The 19679-nt window shown below is 49.0% G+C and overlaps 1 protein-coding gene across 1 annotated transcript in view; it reads left to right on the forward strand.

The window, feature by feature from the left end:
• The window catches only part of CSMD2 (CUB and Sushi multiple domains 2), a 238452-nt gene that overhangs the window by 128405 nt on the left and 90368 nt on the right, over positions 1-19679 (forward strand). Inside the window, 3 exon segments of the mRNA XM_050983373.1 lie at positions 2490-2672; positions 14906-15232; positions 16111-16305. Coding sequence (XP_050839330.1) covers positions 2490-2672; positions 14906-15232; positions 16111-16305 — 705 coding nt within the window.

Genomic DNA, 19679 nt, shown 5'->3' on the forward strand with positions numbered 1-19679 from the left:
GGCACTGTTGGCCTTGTGCAGCTTCTGAGGGGAGGAATGAACAGTTGAGTGCAGCTTTAACATCCCCAAATTTTCATTTCCCATCCCTAACGTGCACGTGCAGCTCCTAGACAGATTTGGAAAGCGTGCAGGAAGATCTGCAAACCCTGGCAAAGTGCAAAAAAAACCTCAGCCCTGTTTTGTGAAAACTTTTAATATTAATTTATGTTAAATTATTTTGGGGATGCTTCATTAGCTAGCAGTGAGTTTTCAGCTGGAGATGCAGCAGAAGCTGGGTGACTTCTGCTCAAAATACACCTGGATGTGGAGTTCCCTGGAGCCAGAATAATAATGAGGGTGCTTGTTGTTATTCCAGCCAAATTGGGATATTAGAGGGAGGGATGCAAATCTCAGCTCCCCTGATTTGCCTCTGTGAAGGAAGTGTCAGAAAAGAGATTTCCAATTTGGTGCAAGAAATTGGGAGCGGGGAGGAAAAAGACAGCGAGGCTGATCAGAGATGATGGGGATAAAAACCAGAGTGTGGAGGGGAGAAATAATGTGGGAATAATCGGGAGGAATGGAGGAATTTTTGGGGATAAAACACAGAGGACTGGGAGAGGAGCATGGAGCAGAAAAATAATGTGGGAACGCTCGGGAGGAATGGAGGAATTTTTGGGGATAAAAATCAGAGTGTGGAGAGGAGAAATACTGTGGGAATAATCGGGAGGAATGGAGGAATTTTTGGGGATAAAAATCAGAGTGTGGAGGGGAGAAATAATGAGGGAACACTCGGGAGGAATGGAGGAATTTTTTGGGATAAAAACCAGAGGATTGGGAGAGTGGAGCAGAAAAATAATGTGGAAACACTCAGGAGGAATGGAGGAATTTTTGGGGATAAAATCCAGAGTGTGGAGGGGAGAAATAATGTGGGAATAATCAGGAGGAATGGAGGAATTTTTGGGGATAAAAATCAGAGGAATGGGAGAGGAGAGTGGAGCAGAAAAATAATGTGGGAGCACTCAAGAGGAATGGAGGAATTTTTGGGGGATAAAGATCAGAAGATTGGGAGTGTGGAGGAGATAAATAATGTGGGAGCACTCAGGAGGAATGGAGGAATTTTTTGGGGATAAAAATCAGAGTGTGGAGAGGAGAAATAATGTGGGAATACTCGGGAGGGATGGAAGAATTTTTGGGGGATAAAAATCAGAAGATTGGGAGTGTGGAGGAGAGAAATAATGTGGGAACACTTGGGAGGAATGGAGGAAATTTTGGGGATAAAACACAGAGGACTGGGAGAGGAGCATGGAGCAGAAAAATAATGTGGGAACACTTTAAAGGAAAGAAGGAATGGAGTTTTTGGGGATAAAAACCAGAGGATTGGGAGAGGAGAGTGGAGTAAAAAAATAATGTGGGAACACTCAGGAGGAATGGAGGAATTTTTTGGGATAAAATCCAGAGGATTGGGAGAGTGGAGCAGATAAATAATGTGGGAACACTGAAGAGGAGTGAGGTTTTTGGAGCTAATGGTGATCCAGGGCAGGAGCCCTTTGGAAATGGGATTGCTGTCAGGAAATTGTGCCTTCCCCCACCCCAAAGCCCTGGGTTTGAGGCTGGGGAGCTGTCAGGAGGGGTTCTAGGAGTGAGTCAGGGCTGGGATGCCACAGCCTGTGGGGGCTGCACCAGCTGGGCCTCAGCCCCTTCCCCACACCCAAATTCTCTCTTCCAGCCCTTCCCCACACCCAAATTCTGTGCTTTCTCTTCCAGCCCCTTCCCACACCCAAATTCTGTGTTCTTTCTCTTCCAGTTCTTTCCCTACACCCAAATTCTCTCTTCCATCCCTTCCCCACACCCATTTTTTTTCTTCCAACCCCTTCCCCACACCCAAATTCTGTGTTTTCTCTTCCAACCCCTTCCCCACACCCAAATTCTGTGTTTTCTCTTCCAACCCCTTCCCCACACCCAAATTCTGTGTTTCTCTTCCAACCCTCCCACCCAATTCGGTTTTCTCCAACCTTCCCACACCAAATCTGTTTCTCTTCCACCCTTCCACCCAAATTCTGTGTTTTCTCTTCCAACCCCTTCCCCACACCCAAATTCTGTGTTTTCTCTTCCAACCCCTTCCCCACACCCAAATTCTGTGTTTTCTCTTCCAACCCCTTCCCCACACCCAAATTCTGTGTTTTCTCTTCCAACCCCTTCCCCACACCCAATTTTTCCATCCAAGCCCTTCCCCACACCCAACCCTGCGTTTTCTCCCTCCCAACCCTTTCTCCACACCCCAAATCCTCTCTTTCAGCCCTTCCCCACACCCAAATTTTTCCATCCAACCCCTTCCAACACCCAAATTCTGTGTTTTTTCATCCAGCCCCTTCCCCACACCCAAATTTTTCCATCCAAGCCCTTCCCCACACCCAAATTTTTCCATCCCAGCCCCTCCCCACACCCAGCCCTGCGTTCTCTCCCTCCCAGCCCCTTCCCACAGCCAACCCCGTGTCTGTTTTCCCTTCCAGAGATCGACCAGGGCAGCTGTGGTGACCCCGGTGTCCCCGCCTTCGGCCGCCGCGAGGGCTCGCGCTTCCGCCACGGGGACACGCTGCACTTCCAGTGCCAGCCCGCCTTCGAGCTCAAGGGCCACAGGAGCATCACCTGCCAAAAGAGCAGCCAGTGGTCTGCTCAGAAACCTGTGTGTGTTTGTAAGTGGGCCAGAGCCCCCCGACCCTCGGAGGGGACGCCGAGGTGGCGCCTTCAGCCAGCTTGGGACAGGTCGGGGCTCTTGGCTGGGCAGGGCAGGGAGATCTGGGCTCTGCTGGGCTCTCCCTGCCCTGTCCTGAGAGAAAATCAACCCTTGGTGGCCAGCACAGACAGGATATGGCCAAATTCCAGATTTAAACATGGATTCTCTTTGTAGAGAGAGATTTGGGCTCTGCTGGGCTCTCTCTGCCTTGTTCTGGGGGAAAATAAACCCTTGGTGGCCAGCACAGACAGGATATGGCCAAATTCCAGATTTAAACATGGATTCTCTTTGTAGAGAGAGATTTGGGCTCTGCTGGGCTCTCTCTGCCTTGTCCTGGGGGAAAATAAACCCTTGGTGGAGAGGACCCAGCAAATTCCAGATTTAAACCTGGATTCTGTTTGCAAAGAGAGATTTGGGCTGTGCTGGGCTCTCCCTGCCTTGTCCTGGGAAATAAACCCTGGTGGAGGACCAGCAATTCCGATTAACCGGGTCTCTCGAAGATTGCTCGCCTCTCTCGCCAGTCCTGAGCTAATCCAGTCCTTGGTGGCCAGCACACACAGGACATGGCCAAACTCCAGATTTAAACCTGGATTCTCTTTGCAGGGAGAGTTTTGGGCTGTGCTGGGCTCTCCTTGCCTTCCTCTGAGGGAAAATCAGCCCTTGGTGGCTGTGGCATGGACAGGATCCAGCAAATTCCAGATTTAAACCTGGATTCTCTTTGTAGAGAGAGATTTGGGCTCTGTTGGGTTCTCCCTACCTTGTCCTGAGGGAAAAATCAGCCCTTGGTGGCCAGCACAGACAGGACATGGCCAAATTCCAGATTTAAACCTGGATTCTCTTTGTAGAGAGAGATTTGGGCTGTGCTGGGCTCTCTCTGCCTTGTCCTGGGGGAAATCAGCCCTTGGTGGACAGGACCCAGCAAATTCCAGATTTAAACCTGGATTCTGTTTGCAAAGAGAGATTTGGGCTGTGCTGGGCTCTCCCTGTCCTGCCCTGAGGCAAAGTCATCCTTTGTGGCTCTGGCATGGACAGGACCCAGCAAATTCCAGATTTAAACCTGCATTCTTCTCATAGAGAAAATTTTGGGCTGTGCTGGGCTCTCCCTGCCTTGCCCTGAGGGTAAATCAGCCCTTGGTGGCCTTGGCACAGACAGGACATGGCCAAATCCACAATTTAACCTGAATTCTGCTTTTGCCCCCTCATTTTTCCCTCACGATCCATCCCTCTCCAGGCTCCCTCCTGCTGGGTCTCAGTTTTGCATTTGTTGCCCCATTCTCAGCAGGTTGGGGATGTTCTGCTCTCCCTGGTGACTCAGGATCCCATTTTGGGCTGGAAATGGGAGTTCTGCACAGTCTTTTAATGCTCTCTGTGGATAGGTTGGGCAATTTGCTTTATTGCCCTGCCAGGACCTTTTTCCCCAGAGTTTTCCCTCCATTGGTGATAACCTCACTCTTCTTTTTTAATCTCCTTTTCTACTTTTGTTGGCTCTGTTCAAATCTTGGAGCAGGGGAGTGAGAAAATAAAGAAAAAAACAGGAAAATGCAGTTGAGGGAGGGGAGAATGGAGAGGGAGAAAGCAAAAATGTCATTTTTAGAAGTGCAGGTGCCAAACTGGGGGGGGATTCCAGTGGAAATGTGGCGTGGCAGGAGCTGATCCAGGAAAAACCAAATCCTGCAGAGCTGGAGGAGGCTCTGGAGGAGCTGGGAAAATATTGGGGGTCATGAGGAAGGGGAGAACCAGTCTGAAGGCAGTGCCTTTTATTTTAAATATTTATTTAAGCTCAGAGAAATGCCTGGGGAAAGGAAGCAATTCCTCCCTTTTCCAGCTGCCATCCCTCCCCTTCCTCTCTGCTTTTTTTTATTCTTTGTCAGCAAATCAGCTGCAGAGGGAAAATAAATATTGGAGTTTATCCTGATTATCTGGGAGGTGTTGGGCTGGTCCTGTGCTGCTTTTTCCTTTAATTTCTTGGAATTTCAGGTGATTTTGGGGCCAGTTGGCGTAGTTGAGGTTGGTGCTGAGAGTTTGGAGTGGGAATAAAGCTGTGGTTGGTGCTCAGGGCAGCAGAACTGGGTGATAACAGATAGAAAGGAGATTTTTTTTTTTTTTTTTTTGGTAAAATAGGATTATTGCTGGTGATCAAATCATGCCCTGTTCCATGTAAAGTGTGGCAGGAATCTTTCAGCTGAAATAATTCCAGTGTGATCTGTTCTCTGGGATATTTATGGAGCAGTGAGAGAGTGTCCAGGCAGTGGGAAAACACCTCACAGAGCCCTCCTGATTTATTGGGGAGCAGGAGGGGCCACAAAGGGACAAAAAGGACAAAATGGGGCTGAACTCCAGGTGTGGGAGAACATCAGGTGTGAGGGGGGAAATGAGGGAACCCCTTTGCTTCTGTGAAATTTGGGGGTTTGGGATTTATTTCTGTGAAATTTGGGGTCTGGGGGTTTGTTCCTGTGAAATTTGGAGGTTTGGGGTTTATTTCTGTGAAATTTGGGGGTTTGGCATTTTGTTTCTGTGAAATTTGGGGGTCGGGGGGTTTGTTTCTGTGAAATTTGGAGGTTTAGGGGTTTATTTCTGTGAAATTTGGAGTTTTAGGGATTATTTCTGTGAAATCTGGGTGTTTGGGGTTTATTTCTGTGAAATTTGGAGGTTTAGGGGTTTATTTCTGTGAAATTTGGGGGTTTGGGGTTTGTTTCTGTGAAATTTGGGGGTTTAGGGGTTTGTATCTGAAATTTGGAGGTTTAGGGGATTATTTCTGTGAAATTTGGGTGCTGGGGGTTTGTTTCTTTGAAATGTGGGGGTTTAGGTGTTTCTTTCTTTGAAATTTGGAGGTTTAGGGGTTTGTTTCTGTGACATTTGGGGATTTGTTTCTTTGAAATTTGGGGTCTGGGGTTTATTTCTTTGAAATTTGGTGATTTAGGGGTTTGTTTCTTTGAAATTTGGGTGCTGGGGATTATTTCTGTGAAATTTGGAGGTTTAGGGGTTTATTTCTGTGAAATTTGGAGGTTTAGGGTTTGTTTCTGTGAAATTGGGGGTCTGGGGGTTTGTTTTCTGTGAAATTTGGGGTTTGGGATTATTTTTCTGTGAAATTTGGGGTCTGGGGGTTTTGTTTCTGTGAAATTTGGAGGTTTAGGGGTTTATTTCTGTGAAATTTGGAGTTTTAGGATTATTTCTGTGAAATCTGGGTGTTTTGGGGTTTTTTCTGTGAAATTTGGAGGTTTAGGGGTTTATTTCTGTGAAATTTTGGGGTTTTGGGTTTTGTTTTCTGTGAAATTTGGGGGGTTTAGGGGTTTGTACTCTGAAATTTGGAGGTTTAGGGGATTATTTCTGTGAATTTGGGGCTGGGGTTTGTTTTCCTTTGAAATGTGGGGGTTTAGGTGTTTCTTTCTTTGAAATTTGGAGGTTTAGGGGTTTGTTTCTGTGACATTTGGGGATTTGTTTCTTTGAAATTTGGGGTCTGGGGTTTATTTCTTTGAAATTTGGTGATTTAGGGGTTTGTTTCTTTGAAATTTGGGTGCTGGGGATTATTTCTGTGAAATTTGGAGGTTTAGGGGTTTATTTCTGTGAAATTTGGAGGTTTAGGGGATTATTTCTGTGAAATTTGGGGGTTTGGGGATTATTTCTGTGAAATTTGTCGGTCTGGGGGTTTGTTTCTGTGAAATTTGGGGGTTTGGGGGTTTGTTTCTTTGAAATTTGGAGATCTGGGGATTTCATTCTCTGAAATTTGGGATCTAGGGGTTTGTTCCTGTGGGATTTGGGAGTCTGGTTGGTTTTGGGGTGACCAATGAACCTCCAGAGTTCACTTCAGGAGGTTTGTTTGACAGAAGGAGCAGGGCCCTGCTGCTCCTGGGGGGGCTCTGCAGGGACAGAGTCCTTGAAGGATCTTTGTCCTTCCCCTCCCTGCTCCTCCTGCCTTTCCCAAAATGTTCATCCTGCTTTTCCTCTGGCTGCTTGACCCGTCCTGTTCCGATTGTGGCACTGGGAGAGTGACAGTAAATGTCACTGTCACCTCCTCGGGCAGGGCCCTCTGCCAGGTCTGGGAGAGCCATCCCAGAATTTCTGCTGCAGCTTCAGATTGTTGGGATCACGCTTGGAAAATCCAGGATTTTCTGGACCCGCCTGGTGTTTGACAGGGAATGAAATGGTGGGGGAGGGAAAGGAGGGGAGGGAAAGGAGGAAAGGAGGGGATTTGTGCCCCAAAAATCCCGGGGAGGGGAAGGGTCTGCACTGACCCCAGCGGGGTTGGGTTGGTTGGTGTCGCTCAGCAGAGCTTTGGGATCGTGGTGGTCATTCCTGGGAAGAGTTTGGGATTAATCTGGGAATGTTTGAATGGATTGGGAGCAGTCACACTCATTTCTGGACATGGCTGGGTTTGGGATTCGTGTGGTCATTGCTTGGAAAGTTTGGGATTTGGGATAAATCTGGGAATGTTTGAATGGATTGGGAGCAGTCACACTCATTTCTGGACGTGGCTGGGTTTGGGATTGGTGTGGTCATTGCTTGGAAAGTTTGGGATTTGGGATAAATCTGGTCATTCCTGGGAGTGTTTGATTTGGGTTTGGGATTCATGTGGTCATCCCTGGCAATGTTTGAATGGGTTGGGGATAAATCTGGGAATGTTTGAATGGAGTGGGAGCAATCTCACACTCATTTCTGGACATGTTTGGGTTTGGGATTTGTGTGGTCGTTCCTGGGAGCATTTGAATGGGTTTGGGATAAATCTGGCAATGTTTGAATGGAGTGGGAGCAATCTCACACTCATTTCTGGACATGGCTGGGTTTGGGATTGGTGTGGTCATTCCTAGGAATGTTTGGGATTTGGGATAAATCTGGGAATGTTTGAATGGGTTGGGAGCAATCACACTCATTTCTGGACATGGCTGGGTTTGGGATTGGTGTGGTCATTGCTTGGAATGTTTGGGATTTGGGATAAATCTGGTCATTCCTGGGAGTGTTTGATTTGGGTTTGGGATTCATGTGGTCATCCCTGGCAATGTTTGAATGGGTTGGGGATAAATCTGGGAATGTTTGAATGGACTGGGAGCAATCTCACACTCATTTCTGGACATGTTTGGGTTTGGGATTTGTGTGGTCATTGCTGGAAAATTGGGATTTGGGATAAATCTGGGAATGTTTGAATGGAGTGGGAGCAATCACACTCATTTCTGGACAAGGCTGGGTTTGGGATTGATGTGGTCGTTGCTAGGAATGTTTGGGATAAATCTGGTCATTCCTGGGAGTGTTTGAATGGAACCATGTTCGTTTCTGGAAATGTTTGATTTGGTGTGGGATTCATGTGGTCATTCCTGGAAATGTTTGGGTTTGGGGATAAATCTGGCAATGTTTGAATGGGTTGGGAGCAATCACACTCATTTCTGGACGTGGCTGGGTTTGGGATTCGTGTGGTCATTCCTAGGAATGTTTGGGATTTGGGATAAATCTGGGAATGTTTGAATGGGTTGGGAGCAATCACACTCATTTCTGGACATGGCTGGGTTTGGGATTGGTGTGGTCGTTCCTGGCAATGTTTGAATGGGTTTGGGATAAATCTGTTCATTCCTGGGAGTGTTTGAATGGATTTGGGATTCTTGTGGTCATTCCTAGGAATGTTTGGGTTTGGGGATAAATCTGGCAATGTTTGAATGGGTTGGGAGCAGACATATTCTTTTCTGGAAATGTTTTGGTTTGGGATTTGTGTGGTCATTCCTGGCAATGTTTGAATGGATTTGGGATAAATCTGTTCATTCCTGGCAATGTTTGAATGGGTTTGGGATTCATGTGGTAATTCCTGGGAATGTTTGATTGGATTGAGGATAAACATATTCATTCCTGGCAGTGTTTGATTGTGTTTGGGATAAATCTGTTCATACCTGGGAATGTTTGATTGGGTTTGGGATAAATCTGATCATTCCTGGGAGTGTTTGATTGGGTTTGGGATTCATATGGTCGTTCCTGGGAGTGTTTGAATGGATTGAGGATAAACATGTTCATTTCTGGGAGTGTTTGACTGGATTGGGAGCAAAAATATTCATTGCTGGCAGTGTTTGATTCCGTTTGGGGATAAATCTGTTCATTTCTGGAATGTTTGGGTTGGGGGATAAACGTGTTCATTCCTGGCTGGTTTTGAATGGACTGGGGACAAATCTGCTCATTCCTGGGACGATGTGAGTGGATTTGGGATAAATGTGTTTGTTCCTGGGTTTGTTAGTTAGCCCCTGTTCATTCCTGGGAATATTTGAATGGATTGGGAGCAGATGGGGAGAAGCGGATTCATTGCTGGGGATATTTGAATGGATTTGGGATGAATCTGTCCATTCACACCCCGGTTATTCCTGCCAAAACACCCTGCCACAGGGAATTGTGGCTGCCCTGAGGTGTCCCCGCAGTCCTGAGGGACAGTCCCATGTGGCAGAGGAGGGAGCAGCACAGCAGAGGTGACCAGCAGCACCACCCTGCTTTTCTTGGGCCAGAAAAAATGGCCACAAACTCCCACCTGCTTGTGGCCACTGCAGAAATTCCCCAGGGAGCTGCTGGGAGGGGAAGAGCTCTGTTGGGAATGGTGGGAGCTGGGGGAGGGAGGTGCAGAAGCCTTGGAGCAGAAGGCTGCAGGATGCCTGGCAGGAGCAGCCCAGCCCTGTCCCAGGGGGGATCAGCAGCTCCCAGCCAGGTTTGGAAACCTTCAGCTCCTTCCCAAAGCCACCCCTGCTCCTGCTGGAGTGGTGGCAGTGAAACCTGCTCTTCCCTGAATTTTAAATTCAGTGATATTTTCCTCAAGGTTTGCTTCCCAAACCTGCCTGGTTTTCATTCTCCTCCTCATACCTGCAGTCCCACCCTGGGCTGAGCCGAGTTTTGTCGCTCTGAAATAACAAAACCCTCCCAGTTTTGTTATTTTGTTAAAAACATATCTGTTGTTCATTCTGCTCCAGACTCCTTCCCTCACCTCCCACCTGCCCCGTGGTGCCCACAGGGTTTTCAGGAGGAAAAGGCACCAGGAGATGCAGTTTTATTTATTTTTTCTTTTTCCCCTTGGAATAACAGAAAGAGGAAAGCAGAAGATGTGAAGCACTTTGCTGCCCAGCTGGAGCAGTGCCCTGAGCTCCCAGCTCTGTCCCCTTTCCCACTCCATCCCCAAGTTCTGCCTAGAGAAGCATTTTTGGGAAAAAAGGAAATGCAAGGCAGAAAACCCACTCCTGTCTCCAGCTCTCTCCCAAGAGGTCTGTGGGAGCAGGATCTAAAAAGTCAGGGATTTTGGGTTGTTTCCATGGAAACTGCAGTTATCCCAGGGATTCCTTGCTTGGTTTTCAGCTCCTGACCCTGGTGCCTTTCCTGCTGCCAGGGTGGGACCTCTCCTTGGGATCAGCCCTGGATTCTCTGCAGGATGAGCAGGGATGGAGCCAGGAACAGGAGGAGGTCTGGGAGGAGGTGGGACCTGGGGAAGGGAGAGAGGAAATGAGAGATGGACGGAGAGAGACTAGAGCTATATGCGAGTAGCTAAAAAAAGAGAAACACTTAATATCAAGCGCCAAGAAGAACAAGGAAGAGCAAAACATAGCGCCAAAGGCACTCGACACCCCCCAACGCCCCCAGCACTCGCCCCGCCCCCCCCCGAGTCACGAGACACTTGCCGTCTCCCACACCCTCGTCCCACGACGCGCCCCCTCCCCTCGCCCCCCTAGCCCCCCTCTCCCCCCCCTCTCCCCCCCTCCTCTCCCCCCTCCCCACCCTCTCCCCCCCTCGCCCCTCCCGCCTCACCACGCCCTCCGCTCCTCCCCCTCCCCCCCCCTCTCCTCTCACCCCCCACCTCGACGAGAATAAAGTCACCAAGAGAAGAGAAAAGACAGACAGCTGCAGGAATTTCTCCTGCTGAAGAAATCCTGCCTGATCCATGTTCTCATCCATGTTCACATCCATGTCCCTCTCCCAAGAAAAGAACCCTCATTGTTTCACTGCTCTAAATGAAGGGGAAATCCTGGTGCTGCTGGTGCTGACTTGAACAAATCCCTGTGCAGGTTCATTCCTGCCACGGTCTGGCTGCTCCGTGTCTGCTGTGGTTTATTCTGTATTTAATAAAGGGATTTTTCCCATTGCCTTGGCAGTAATTGGTCAGCCATGAGGATTATTGACAAATGCAGCAATTATTGACAAATTAAAGAATTATTGACACTTTGTAAACAGGCCCCTGTGCTGTGCAGGTGATGAAATGGCCTCTGCTGGCACTTAACGAGGGTAATAAATATTAATTGCAGCCAGGGCTGGCCTCTGGCATCTTGGGAATGGCTCCTGCTGCTCAGGGCTCTTTGGGATGCTCCAGCAGCACCAGGCTGTCTCCATCATCTTCCTCCTGGCTGGCTGGCCCTGCCTGTGGCACGGGGTTCAACAGCTCCTGGGTTGGCCCAGGGTCCACTGCAGGGAGGCTGAATGGAGCAGGGCTGAAACCTCCTTCCATGGTGAGGGAAACCCTCCGTCCATGTGAGGGAAAACCTCCTTCCACGGTGAGGGAAAACCTCCTTCCACAGAGAGGGAAAACCTCCTTCCATGTAAGGGAAAACCTCCTTCCATGTGAGGGAAAACCTCCTTCCAAGTGAGGGAAAACCTCCTTCCATGGTGAGGGAAAACCTCCTTCCATGGTGAGGGAAAACCTCCTTCCAAGTGAGGGAAAACCTCCTTCCAAGTGAGGGAAAACCTCCTTCCACAGAGAGGGAAAACCTCCTTCCATGTGAGGGAAAACCTCCTTCCATGGTGAGGGAAAACCTCCTTCCAGAGAGGGAAAACCTCCTTCAAGTGAGGGAAAACCTCCTTCAAGTGAGGGAAAACCTCCTTCCACGGAGAGGGAAAACCTCCTTCAAGTGAGGGAAAACCTCCTTCAAGTGAGGGAAAACCTCCTTCCACGGTGAGGGAAAACCTCCTTCCATGTGAGGGAAAACCTCCTTCCATGTGAGGGAAAACCTCCTTCCATGGTGAGGGAAAACCTCCTTCCATGGTGAGGGAAAACCTCCTTCCACAGAGAGGGAAAACCTCCTTCCAAGTGAGGGAAAACCTCCTTCCACCGAGAGGGAAAACCTCCTTCCACGGTGAGGGAAAACCTCCTTCCATGGTGAGGGAAAACCTCCTTCCACAGTGAGGGAAAACCTCCTTCCATGGTGAGGGAAAACCTCCTTCCACGGAGAGGGAAAACCTCCTTCCATGTGAGGGAAAACCTCCTTCCAAGTGAGGGAAAACCTCCTTCCAAGTGAGGGAAAACCTCCTTCCATGGTGAGGGAAAGCCTCCATCCACAGTGACGAAAAATCTCCTTCCACAAACAGGGAAAACTTCCTTCCATGTGAGGGAAAACCTCCTTCCATGTGAGGGAAAACCTCCTTCCATGGTGAGGGAAAACCTCCTTCCATGTGAGGGAAAACCTCCTTCCATGTGAGGGAAAACCTCCTTCCATGGTGAGGGAAAACCTCCTTCCATGGTGAGGGAAAACCTCCTTCCATGGTGAGGGAAAACCTCCTTCCACGGAGAGGGAAAACCTCCTTCCACAGAGAGGGAAAACCTCCTTCCATGGTGAGGGAAAACCTCCTTCCATGGTGAGGGAAAACCTCCTTCCACAGAGAGGGAAAACCTCCTTCCATGTGAGGGAAAACCTCCTTCCACGGTGAGGGAAAACCTCCTTCCATGGTGAGGGAAAGCCTCCATCCACAGTGACGAAAAATCTCCTTCCACAAACAGGGAAAACCTCCTTCCAGAGCAGAGAAAAATCTCCTTCCAGAGAGAGGAAAAAGTTCCTTCCGCGGTGAGGGAAAGCCTCCATCCACGGTGAAGAAAAATCTTCCACAAACAGGGAAAACTTCCTTCCATGGTGAGGAAAAACCTCCTTCCACAGTGAAGAAAAATCTTCCACCGAGAAGGAAAGCCTCCCTCCACAGTGAAGAAAAGCCTCCTCTGCTTCACAAGATGAAGAAAGCCATCCCCTCACAGCCCCCCTGGTTTGTCCATGGCCCCTGTGGCTCCCTGGGCTGGATGTTCCCCTCTGGGATGTGATTCCAGCTCCCCTCTCCAGCCAGGGCAGCTTTCCCTGCCCTTGCTCTCCTGCTCCAACTCGCTTTTCTCCTCACTGATCTTATGGAAAATCAAAATCCTCCTTGACTTCCCTGCAGTGGAGACTCTTGGAGGGTTTTTTTCTTTATCAGCTCCTCTTTAATCTGTCACTTTGTTTTATCTGGCAGAGGTTAATTTTATATTCTTCCCTCGCTCTGCTCCTCTCCCCTTTGTCAGCAAGTCCTTTGTTGTTTTATTTTCTGAACTGGCAACTGCACCTCTCTCTGGCTGGGCTGCTGGAGGTCCTGGCTGAATGCTAATTCACCCTTTTGGGTCTCAAAATTTAGAGGAGACACCTCATCCCTGCTGCTGAGACATTTCCCTGGGTGCAAATGAATTTATTTTCAATTTTCCTGAGGCAGATTACACCGTGCTTATGCTGACAGAATTATTTGACAGCATCCCCTGATATTTCTGGTAGAGAGAGAGAGAGAGAGAGAGAGCTCAGAAAAAAAAAATCCTGAGGATGTTTTGCAGTTTGTTTTCTCTTTAATCTGCTCTCTTTGTGGCTGAGAGCAGGGAATGGATTGTGCAGCTCCGTGGCCTTGATAACGTCACGGGAACGTCCGAATTACCCGAATTATTTGATCCCAGCCCATTAAGTGGTGAGGGGAGACAGAGGGAAAATAACAGAGGGAGGCAGAGCAGTGATCCAAGTAATTGTCTCAATGCCAAGCCCAAGCCAAGCTCGTCCTCTGTGCCAGGAATTAGGGAGATGGATGTTCCCAATAATGGGTTTTACCAGGGGTGGCAGTGGGGAAAAGGGATGAGCAGAGCATCCAGACATAAAATATCCCAAAGTTTGGGCAGGTGGCTCTCCAGAGGCAGCCTTGCCTTCCCGAATTAATGGGCCTTGGCAGCTGCAGCCCGGGCTGGGTTGGACCCCTGGAGAGCTGGAGGGTTTCTCATGCACGCTCTTCCCCTCAGCTTCGTTTTAAGCCTGGCTTTAATTATTTCCGTGGCTTGGGGGCTCTTTTTGGGAACCAGCAGATTTATTTGTGGTGGGAAGAGCTTCCCCTCCACCTGGGCTGCAGATCCCTCTGGTTTGTCCCAAACTCCAGCATCTGGGAATGCTCTTGGGCTGTTCCACCTCTCCCAGTGCTCAGCCAGGTGTGAACGACTCCCAAGGACGCAGACAAAGCAAATTAACTCCCAGCTCCTTCTCCTTTTGCTGCCGTGTCCCACAAATGTTCCCTGGTGTGCACGAAGGAGTTTGATGAATGCAGAGGGGGAAAAACCAGCTCAGCAGGTGGGAAGGGCAGATTTTATGGTCAGCAAGCCCCGAGGGGTCTGCAGCACCCCGGGGGTGGATGTGGATGTCACCTGTGGGTGACAGAGCTGGGCAGGGACAGCAGCAGGGGAGGCTGGAGCCGTGCCCGGAGTGGCTGAGCTGGTTCCTTGCTCCAGGTGCTGGGGGATGTGCTGGGATGGGGCCACAGCAAAAAAAAAAAAAAAAAAAAAAAAAAAAACCAGTTGAGGCAAAACCTGGCTGGTTCCATGCTGGTTTTATTTTGCACCAGCTCGAGTCTTGGGAGGTTTCCTGAGGAGACAATTCACCTGAAAAATGCCAGATCCCACCTAAAAGGCATTTTTTTTCCTGCTGTTAAATACTGGAAGGGACTGGAAAATGGCAAATCCACCCAAAGTCCCAATGGGTGTTTGTCTTATCCCAGCAATAAAATATTTTGATTTAGTGGTGACCAAAAGTTTCTGATTTACTGATGACCAAAAAGTTCTGATTCAGGGGTGACCAAAATATTTGGATTTAGTGGTGACCAAAAGGTTCTGATTTAGTGGGGACCAAAATATTTGGATTCAGTGGTGACCAAAATATTCTGATTCAGTGGTGGCCAGAGGCTTCCCTGCTGCTCCTGTGAGGGAGGGAATTAAAGAAGGGATGGAAGGGAGCTGATGGAAGACCCAGGGTGGTGCTTTCCCCTCCTGGATTCTGATGCACATGAAATGCTGACATTTCTCTGGTGACAGAAGTTCTGTCAGCGGGCTCTGGCAGCCTGGAAATCCCATTTTCCCTCCTGGGGCAGCCTCAGAGCAGGCACTGGGAACATCCCAGCGCGAGGGCTGTGGGCACTGATGCCACTTTCCCTTTGCAGTTTCCTGCTTTTTCAACTTCACCAGCCCGTCGGGGACCGTGCTGTCCCCCAACTACCCCGAGGAGTACGGGAGCAGCCTGCACTGCGTGTGGCTGATCATCGCCAACCCCGAGAGCAGGATCCACCTGGCCTTCAACGACTTCGACGTGGAGCCCCAGTTCGACTTCCTGGCCGTCAAGGACGGTGGCACGGCCGAGTCACCCGTGCTGGGCACCTTCTCAGGGAGCCACATCCCCTCCTCGCTGACCAGCAGCGGCCACGTGGCCAGGCTGGAGTTCCAGACTGACCACTCCATGGAGAAAAGGGGCTTCAACATCACCTTCACCAGTGAGTGTGTGCTGGGTTTGCCCGGCAGGGAGGGGTGGTGCATCTGATTGCAGCTCCTCAGAGGGATAATTGATTGCTTTGTGATTACATATTATATTTTCATTACCTATAGATTATATGTGATATAGGGACATAGGACACTTGTGGGCCTCCTCTGCTCTGAAACCAATTGGAGATGGGGAGTAGGAGTCCTACCAAGGGTTCATTTGTCAGATTTGCATTGAAAAAGTAGAAAGGTCAGAACTTCCTCATTTTGGGACCCCTCCCCATGAAAAGGACAACTGACACATTTCAAGGAACAAACTATGCATGGTTAATGGCGTTTGAACTAATTACCATACTTAACAGCCTTTGAACTAATTACCATAGAGAGCAGGGACTGGGATGTACCAAAGTTATCAATATGCATTTGTATTTTGGGTATTCAATACCTGTATAGATAAAAGGGCTCTGTACTCACCTGTAAATTGAGGTGTATGTTTGGGAGCTGTCCCACAATGAACACACACTTTGTAATTTCAAACTGTCAGAGAGTTTTTGGATATCGGTACTAGATCAATATCCATTGGGAATGGGATGTACCAAAGTTATCAATATGCATTTGTATATTCAATACCTGTATAGATAAAAGGGCTCTGTAATCACCTGTAAATTGCAGTGTGTATTAGGGAGCTATCCCACAATGACCAAACACTTTCTAACTCTAAACTGTCAGAGAGTTCTTGTCCAGCACAGTTGGATGTCCATACTAGATCAATATCCATATTTTTTAATAAATCAGCAGGTTTTTGGGGAGGACAAAAAGATGCTGATTCTTACCTTTTCCTCTTCTCTTTCCACCCTCTCCTCTACTCCTCCCCCTCTCCTGCTCCTGGCAGCGTTCCGGCACAACGAGTGCCCGGACCCCGGCGTGCCGGTGAACGGGAAGCGCTTTGGGGACAGCCTGCAGCTGGGCAGCTCCGTGTCCTTCCTGTGTGACGAGGGCTTCATCCGCACCCACGGGGCTGAGAGTGTCACCTGTGTCCTGCAGGAGGGCAGCGTGGTGTGGGACAACGCCGTGCTGCGCTGCGAAGGTCAGCCCCGGCTCTGCCTGCTGCTCCTGGGCTCCTTTGGGGTGGGGGGGACACTAAAGATCCCATCTCAGCATTAATGATCCCATCTCAGCAGTGAAGATCCCATCTCAGCAGTGAAGATCCCATCTCAGCAGTAATGATCCCATCTCAGCAGTGAAGATCCCATCTCAGCAGTAATGATCCCATCTCAGCACTAATGATCCCATCTCAGCAGTGAAGATCCCATCTCAGCAGTAATGATCCCATCTCAGCAGTGAAGATCCCATCTCAGCAGTAAAGATCCCATCTCAGCAGTAAAGATCCCATCTCAGCAGTAAAGATCCCATCTCAGCAGTAAAGATCCCATCTCAGCATTGAAGATCCCATCTCAGCAGTAATGATCCCATCTCAGCAGTGAAGATCCCATCTCCGCATTAATGATCCCATCTCAGCACTAATGATCCCATCTCAGCAGTGAAGATCCCATCTCAGCAGTAAAGATCCCATCTCAGCATTAATGATCCCATCTCAGCAGTAAAGATCCCATCTCAGCAGTAATGATCCCATCTCAGCAGTGAAGATCCCATCTCAGCATTAATGATCCCATCTCAGCATTAATGATCCCATCTCAGCAGTGAATGATCCCATCTCAGCATTAATGATCCCATCTCAGCACTAATGATCCCATCTCAGCATTAATGATCCCATCTCAGCAGTAAAGATCCCATCTCAGCAGTAAAGATCCCATCTCAGCAGTAAAGATCCCATCTCAGCATTAATGATCCCATCTCAGCAGTGAAGATCCCATCTCAGCAGTAATGATCCCATCTCAGCAGTAAAGATCCCATCTCAGCATTAATGATCCCATCTCAGCACTAAAGATCCCATCTCAGCACTAATGATCCCATCTCAGCATTAATGATCCCATCTCAGCAGTAAAGATCCCATCTCAGCATTAATGATCCCATCTCAGCATTAATGATCCCATCTCAGCATTAATGATCCCATCTCAGCATAATGATCCCATCTCAGCATTAATGATCCCATCTCAGCAGTAAAGATCCCATCTCAGCATTAATGATCCCATCTCAGCATTAATGATCCCATCTCAGCATTAATGATCCCATCTCAGCATTAATGATCCCATCTCAGCAGTAAAGATCCCATCTCAGCTCTGCCCCTGGGTGCTGTCAGGAAAATTCACCCTCCTCCTCTTCTTTCTCTTCTTTTCCTTCTCCTCCTCCTCTTCTCCTCCTCCTCTTCTTCTCTTCCTCTTCTTCTCTTCCTCTCTTTCCTCTTCTCCTCCTCCTCTTCTTCTCCTCTTCTTCTCCTCCTCTTCCTCCTCTTCTTCTTCTCCTCCTCCTCTTCCTCTTCTTCCTCTTCTTTTTTCCTTCATCCTCTTCTCTTCTTCTTCTCCTTCTCCTCCTCTTCCTCTTCTTTTACCCTTCATCCTCTGCCTCCTCCTCTTCTTCTCTTCCTCCTCTCCTCCTCCTCCTCTTCTTCTCCTCCTCTTCGTCTTTTTCCTCTTCTCCTCCTCTCCTCTTCTCCAGGTGAGCATTCCTGCAGGGACAGAGATTTTTTGGGGGGAATTTTGCAGGATTTTGGGGTGCAGAATCCGGGTTCTGCCTGCAGGGTCTCACTCTCACATTCCCCAGAGTCCAGCCACCACCTCCCACCAGGATTTTCCACCCCTCTGCCAGGAGGAGTTTGCAGGGGAGGAAGTTTCAGTCGGAATATTCCTCAGCTCTGTTTATTTTCCTGTTTTTTGGGGTGTGGAACGAACCCTGGGGAGTATTTTTATGGTGTTTGTTTGATGGTTTGATGATCAGCTCTTGTTCCAGCAGGTGTTTTTCTAATAACAATAACAAAAATAATAAAAGGTTCCGGTTTTGTGATGCCTCAAAGCTTCCCTGCTGCTCCTGTCAGGGAGGGAATGAAACCAAAAGGAATGGAGGATCCAGGGTGATGTTTTCCCACCCTGCTTTTTGATCCCTGTAAAATATCTGATATTTGTGTAATGACAGAAGTTCTGTCAATGGGATCTGACAAAAATTCTGCATTTCCAGGAGGCCACAACAGCCAGCCCTGCCGTGGGGGGAGCTGGGCTGAATTAAAGCCTTTAATTCAGATTTCAAAGCTTTTCTTAGGACTTTCAAGGCTCTGCTGTGGAAAAGAGAAGGGAAGAAGGAGCTCATTAGGGCTGGAAAATCTCCCTGTGTTCTCAGGGAAGTGATGCTCTGCTCTGGTGTGTGCAGCAATTTGAATAACAAGTGCTGAGCTCTTGAGAAACAGCCCTGGAATATTGAGAAATAATTTGGGGAATTGGCCCTGCAGTGCCTGAGCAGCAGGAATTGCACAGACCCGGGATTTGGGATTGAAGGAATTGCACAGTCCCGGGATTTGGGATTGAAGGAATTGCACAGTCCCGGGATTTGGGATTGAAGGAATTGCACAGTCCCGGGATTTGGGATTGAAGGAATTGCACAGTCCTGGGATTTGGGATTGAAGGAATTGCACAGTTCTGGGATTTGGGATTGAAGGAATTGCACAGTCCTGGGATTTGGGATAGAAGGAAGAAACCAATTGTCTTTTATAGGATAAAAAGCTGCACTTTTGGTATTCTTACAGAATTCTGCTCCTGTCTAAATGCAGGTTTAATTCAGGGCTCCTGCTCCTTTCAAAGCACCAGCCTTGGAATTTACATATTTTTAAGTGTGGAAGGGAAACATTCATTAAATAATACACTTTTAATCACCTTTTATAGCTGATGACCTTCTGCCTTCTCCTCCTGATCACTCTGGTGATTTCTTTGACTCACCCTTCAGTCTGGATTTTTTAATTACCCTTCTTAGGCGAGGAGAAAAGCCCAGAGATCTGAAACACTTGGAAAAAAGAATTAATGGGGAATGAAGGGGAGAGAGGAAAGGCTGGAAACCCTGAGAGGAGCCCAGGCAGCTCCGGGCACAGAGGGAAAATAATGGAGGCAGCTGAGATCAGATGGGTTCGATGTGCCAGCCTTGAGAGCAGGGGAGCGCTGGGCTGGGGCTGGCACGGAGTGAGGTGGCACAGGGGCGTGGGGACATGGGGCTGGCACAGGGGTGTGGGGACATTGGGGTGGCACAGGGGCATGGGGACATGGGGCTGGCACAGGGGTGTGGGGACATTGGGGTGGCACAGGGGCATGGGGACATGGGGCTGGCACAGGGGCATGGGGACATGGGGTGGCACAGGGGCATGGGGACATGGGGCTGGCACAGGGGCATGGGGATATTGGGGCTGGCACAGGGGCATGGGGACATGGGGCTGGCACAGGGGCATGGGGACATGGGGTGGCACAGGGGCATGGGGACATGGGGTGGCACAGGGGCATGGGGACATGGGGCTGGCACAGGGGC

The sequence above is a fragment of the Serinus canaria genome, chromosome 23 (assembly GCF_022539315.1).
Source record: "Serinus canaria isolate serCan28SL12 chromosome 23, serCan2020, whole genome shotgun sequence".
Taxonomy (NCBI): Eukaryota; Metazoa; Chordata; class Aves; order Passeriformes; family Fringillidae; genus Serinus; species Serinus canaria.